Source organism: Caenorhabditis briggsae (genome assembly GCF_000004555.2).
Source record: "Caenorhabditis briggsae AF16 supercontig from assembly CB4, cb25.NA_194, whole genome shotgun sequence".
NCBI classification, from domain to species: Eukaryota; Metazoa; Nematoda; class Chromadorea; order Rhabditida; family Rhabditidae; genus Caenorhabditis; species Caenorhabditis briggsae.
Window position 1 is genome coordinate 17,709 of NW_025543355.1, and position 6,068 is coordinate 23,776.

Consider the following 6,068-nt stretch of genomic DNA (forward strand, 5'->3'; position numbering starts at 1 on the left):
GGCCCGTCCAGATTGCAACCTTGTTGAAAATCGATGCGAATCGCTGAGAATTTCTCCTAGAATATCCTGAAAATTAGGTTCAAAAATTCGAGTTTTTAAAGAATTTCTGCAAAGTTCTAAATAAATGACACATAAAAATAGAAAAATCTAGGTGGCGACCAGATTTTTAAGAGGAAACTAGTAGTATATAATTGTCCTTTCTAGAACACTTTTGGGCCCGCCTCTAATTATTACCACTTTTGTCAAAATTTGATATCAATATCCAAGGATAACCCAATTAATCAATCAAAAACGACCTTTTAAAATGACCCCCTATTTTCCCGAAAATTCCTCGGGCCCTCCATCAGATCGTCAGCGCTCCTTTAGCGCTCTGAGAATTCCCTCTAGCGCTCTGAGAATTTCTATTCTTAACACCAATTTCAATCTCACATATTCTTCATTAAATTTTTTGTTTTATAAATGTATTGTTTCAAATGTCGGAGCAGTACAGATACTACCGACATATCTCAGATTTTGAGCATTAACAACAAGCAGTTGTTGAGAGGAAAATGTGTAGTATGCAAACGAAAAAATGCAAAATAATTCCCAATTCAAAAAGTGGAGGTACTTTAAAATCCATCAAACCCTCTACCAAAGAAACTAAAAAATCGGAAATCAAACTAGACGATGCATATTACAACCCTGAAACTGGATTTTGTGGAATCAATGAACTACAAAGAAAAACTAAAAAGCCAATTGAAGAAGTAAAGCGATTTCTGAACGAGCAAGACGTCTACACTCTTCATAAACCAGCTCGTAAAAATTTCAAATCTGAAAGAGTTTATGTTCACAATATTGATGAGCAATGGCAATCAGATCTTGTTGAAATGATACCGTATGCAGAAGAGAACAACGATTTCAAATATCTTCTCACTGTCATAGACTGTTTCAGTAAGTATGCCTGGGTTATCCCTCTGAAAACAAAGACTGGAAAGGAAACTGCAAGCGCTCTACAAACGATTTTCAAACACAGGAAACCGCAAAAAATGCAGACTGATAATGGAAAAGAATATTACAACAAAGAAATGAAACTACTGTTCAAAGAATCGGATATTCATCATTTCTCAACATACTCGAACAAGAAAGCTTCTATCATTGAAAGATTCAATAGAACTCTAAAAGAAAAAATGTGGAAAATGTTCACTCATCAAGGTGATCATAAATGGGTAAATATTCTGGATAAGCTTGTTACAGGATACAATGACCACCATCACCGCAGCATAAACATGTCTCCTATTGAAGCATCCAAGAAAGACAACGCTGAGCAAGTTTATGAAACTTTATTTCCCTCAACCGGAAAAGAAATGTTTAAAAATGAAAGTCCTATAAGAAGCAAGTTCAAAATAGATGATACAGTTAGAATAACAAAGTATAAAGCTGTATTTGCTAAAGGTTATCTACCTAACTGGAGTACAGAAATGTTTAAAATTTCAAAAGTTCATCCCGGAGACGTTACTACTTATTCTATCAGAGATCTAGCAGACGAAGAAATCACAGGAAAATTTTATGAGGAAGAACTCACACTCTACAACAATGTAAAAGATGAACATAAAATCGAAAATATTATTAAACGTAGAACTAGAAAAGGTGTGAAGGGAATTGTTTGTCAAATGGTATGGTAATCCCGATAAGTTCAATTCTTGGATCCCTGACACTAATCTCAATTAAACACTCACTACTTTAACTCTATTTTCTTTAATTTCAACAATATTTTCACTCATAATCAAACAATAACATTTTGTGTTTTTTACAATACTCTTTGAAAAGGAAGCTTTGATTGTGACATCAGGTCTTGATTGAATAATTCTATCATTCTGTTTGGATACATCAAATACTAACAGAGGGTAGTAGTAATAATATACATCTTCCTCCATAAAAATATAATCCTTTGTCGATTCATAGTAACTGTTTCTAAACTCTTTAGCAAAATTGTATTGTTGTACAGCATTAAACTTATCAAAATCAAATTTCAAACAGTCATGAGGATATCTCTCTGAATTTAATTCAACATAAATTTCTTCTAATCCACAATTGTCAAATTTACTAGCATTCAGATAGTTGTTATCCCTAGCACATTGAAATGCTACTACAATATATTTTATTTTGTCATATTTTGTACCCATCTTCCATGTGAATTCCTTATTACCATTAGGGATATTATAGCTTTCGAATTGTCTAGAAATGAAAGGCATTTGTACTAACTTACTGCTTTCGAAAATATTCAATAATTTATTCTGCATTTCAAGACTAGGGACAATCTTTGGAATAATCCATTGTAATCTTTTGATGTTCATCTTCGCTGTAAATTTTGTAGCATCTGACGATACAATGCTATTTTTATTTTCAGGAGATCTGTAGAGTGATAACTGATGCTTCCTACCATAGACTATTTTGTTGTAGCATTCAGCAAATCCAAAGATATGTGTCAACGGAATGCAAAAAGTTATAGTGCCTTTTCTATTTTTCGTATATTTATTTATTTTGTATGTTATAATATCCTTAGTTTCTAAAATCCAGCCAAAAGTATTCTGCTTATTCATAGTACTACTATAAGTCAAAAGACCTTTCATCAAACTAGCTCTACCAGGATCCATTATGTTTTCTACTTGAACACCATCCATACTATATGTTGCTCTATCAAACAAGAACATTGGTGCATTATTAGTTAAGGAGACTTCATCAGTTTCTGCTAAAGCAGAGTCATCTAATTTGGAAAGTTCTACTTCGAGGTAAATGTAAGACTTATGCAAGTGTAGATACTGATCACATGTCTCAATAACAAAATTAATTTCTCCATGTTGATTTAAACTAGAACCTGAAGAAGGAAAAACACTTATGAGATTCTCTTTTTGAATGGAAGTATCAGTCACAATAGGAGCATCAACTACGAGTATTCTATCAACGGCTTCTATCATTTTTGATGATTTATATAGCAAGAATTTAAAAGATTTTTTCAACTATTAAATGCGTATAAACTTTAGAACTGTAACGGTGTTTTTATTCTTGACATGGTTTCAAGAAGCATTAAGCAAGCCTATTATTTGTACGGAAAACTCCCCAATCCAATATTTTAGAATACCCAAACTACACAAATGCAATTATCATAGAATGCTAAACAGTAAATCAGAAATAGTTCAGTATGAAGTTTTCAAACCAAACATTATTGAATATGTTTCAGATGCAAAACTATGTAAAAAATTAGTTAGCGAAGTTTCAGTATATACTGATCTTTCTGGATATGAACACTTGGTTGAAAAAGAGCTCAATCATTATCCAATTACACTTTCCGAATGTAGAGAAATGATAAATAACAAGAAATGTGATTATGGAACGTTATCAAAAGGCATCTCTAACACATGGAGTACTAATAACAAAATTGATGTAGATTATCCAAATAGATTTACCAGCATTTTCACCCCTAAAAGATATTACAAGGAGAATTGTATAGTTATTGAAACAAAGGTTTACTCTCATTTCAATCAATCTAAACCAACTAACATTCTTGCCAACATGAATAATTGCAAATATCAAGATGGATTTTGTGACATAAAGAAGAATGAAATTATCACTTGGGATGTTAACAGAGATCAAAAATGTCAATACATCTCGATAGGAATACTTGATGGGATGTACAATAACAAACTTTGGGTTAACAATAAAAACCAAATCGCATTAAACTTTCAATCAAACAAAACTGTGACTGATTGTAACATAGGTCTGATAATTAGTGATGAAGGCTTTGCCGTAAGAAAAATTAATCGAGCCCCATCCCAATACGCTCCAAGACAAATTCCTGTTTCAATTCCAACATATCCTCAAAGACAACAGTATGAGGATGACAGAAGAAAACGAGAGCAAGAAGAACAAAGAAAGCGTGATCTAGAAGATCAAAGAAAACGAGAGCAAGAAGAACAAAGAAAGCGTGATCTGGAAGAACGAAAGCGAGAACAAGAAAGGCAAAAACAGTATGAAGCAGATTTGAAAGATTTTGAGAAAAGAAAACAAGAGAAGCTGAAGAAGGAAGAAGAATTTGAGAAAAAGAAACAAGAGAAAACTAAGAAATCTCAGGAAGAGGCTGAAAGAAAAGAAGTCGAAACGTTGAAGAAACAGCGGAAAGAAGAAGATTGGACAGTTTACGATAAAGACAATCGAAACCCACCTCAAGCAAAATCCAACAGAACCAAAAGAGAGATCGCAGATCTTCGATCGGCTCAAAAAGAACCTGTTAACTTCCAACCATTACCATTACCAGATTACAATGAATATCTAAAAATCAAACAAGACTGTGATAACTTACCAAATTATGAGGCATTCAAGAATAGCAGAGAAGGATGTGATTCACTTACAAGTTATACAGATTTCATAAACAACATTGCAAACTATGAAAAAGAGCAACACTTTAATTTATCAACAGATGAAACTTGGCAACCTTTACCATTCCCAGGATATGAAGAATATTTGAGTATTAAAGAAGATTGTGCTATTCTCCCAAGTTATGATGAATATAAAACCATCAGAGAGAGCTGTGATGCATTCCCAAGTTACATAGAATTTATAAAGAGGATATCAAATTATGAACTATTCGAGACTGGAAAACAAAGACGCATCAGAAGAGAACTATACACAGACTTCCAAGCAGCAGGAGAATTTCAATATCTCGAAAACCAATCAAACAATTTAGTACGCCATACAACCGAAGTAATGTGCGATATTTTCAATGAGCAAAATGAAGTTCTCGAAAGTCTTATCAGAGAAAGTCCCAGAAGATATATTCAGAAACAGTTGAATCATACAGCCATCAAAGTAAGGTTTATAGATTCTCAAGAGTCAAATGGAATTGTTCAAGTTACATTCTGTAAAGAAATTGATGAAGAAGAAATCGATTTCATTGATCTTACTCGTTTCGATGGATACAAGTTGAGCTTAGCGCTAACACTAGGACAAATTCCAATCAAGATTAAAAGTCTTGGAGACAAAATTTGGTACTTTAAGAATGACTACTCTGGAGGAATTATTTCCAATAAACCTCAGCTTCATCCTATGATTGATTTTAGAACTAATATTACTAACATGAAAGATTTCAAGGAATTTGATCTGAAATTCTTAGATGACAAAGTAGTGTTCAATGAGCATATTCTGTTGGATATGAAAACAAATATTGAGGAAGAACTTATAGAAGAAATGAGAGAAAAGTCTGATGTTTCGATTGAGATTCACGCGAGTAATCAAGACTCTACAATGCCTCATGAGATATTAGATGATGTAGAAGGTTTCTTTGGAAAATGGTGGCTTAGAATTTGGAGAGTTGGTGTCACTTTGCCAGCAATTTTAGTATACCTCTTTATAGTCAGATCATTCTGGATGATACTTTCACCAAAAACTTTTATTGATAGGAAAAATAGAAAACGAAGAAGAGAGTATGAGGCTGTAGAATTAAGGGAAATCGTACACCGTCCATCTGTTCAATCGCTTACCGTTGATTAACTTTTATACTAAATAAATAACTCAATAATGAGATTCTTCCACACACAAGAGCAAAATTCTACATCCAGTTATGTGATTAATAAACCCAACGTAAGTAATAAAATAGAACTATTAGATAAACCTCAGGAAGGACTCCCAAGTTTGAAAAACGAAGAAAATAGTAAACCACACCCCAAAGTCACGAAGGCTAAAAACAAAGCGAAACTATCGAAAGAAAATAATGATTTCCTGAAAGCTCTAAAAAGTGGATCTGGTTTTAAGAGAATCTAGACTATGTGTAGTTCTATGTGTATATCACAAGTTTTACAATCAATAAGCTTATTCTCTTCATCCACAAGTTTCAATGTAAGAGTGTTACAGTTATTGACAGCTTTGTGGTAGATCAAATTGATTGGTTCATACTTTATATTTTTTACGTTATTGTTGAATTTGCAAATTATGTTACTGTGAGCTTCATTCAAAAACGAATCGCAGATAAGATTACAAGACAAGTAAACCAAACTATTCTTATTCCAATCCAATGTTCCATCAATCTTCACTATGGC

The 6,068-nt window shown here is 32.9% G+C and overlaps 3 protein-coding genes across 3 annotated transcripts in view; 2 read left to right on the forward strand and 1 right to left on the reverse strand.

Annotated features, from left to right (window-relative positions):
• CBG24596 overlaps positions 1-4,170 on the forward strand; it is a gene marked incomplete at both ends in the record, with an annotated part of 5,961 nt that extends 1,791 nt beyond the window's left edge. Inside the window, one exon of the mRNA XM_002648324.1 lies at positions 3,825-4,170. Coding sequence (XP_002648370.1) covers positions 3,825-4,170 — 346 coding nt within the window. The remainder of the gene's footprint in view (positions 1-3,824) is intronic.
• On the forward strand, positions 549-1,661 carry CBG24597 (the record flags this gene model as incomplete). The annotated part of the gene is made up of 1 exon (XM_002648325.1): positions 549-1,661. The coding sequence occupies one exon, from the start codon at positions 549-551 to the stop codon at positions 1,659-1,661; it is 1,113 nt and encodes a 370-aa protein (XP_002648371.1).
• CBG24598 lies at positions 1,704-2,954 on the reverse strand (the record flags this gene model as incomplete). The annotated part of the gene is made up of 1 exon (XM_045240999.1): positions 1,704-2,954. The coding sequence occupies one exon, from the start codon at positions 2,952-2,954 to the stop codon at positions 1,704-1,706; it is 1,251 nt and encodes a 416-aa protein (XP_045091373.1).
• Positions 4,171-6,068: the final 1,898 nt, after the last annotated feature.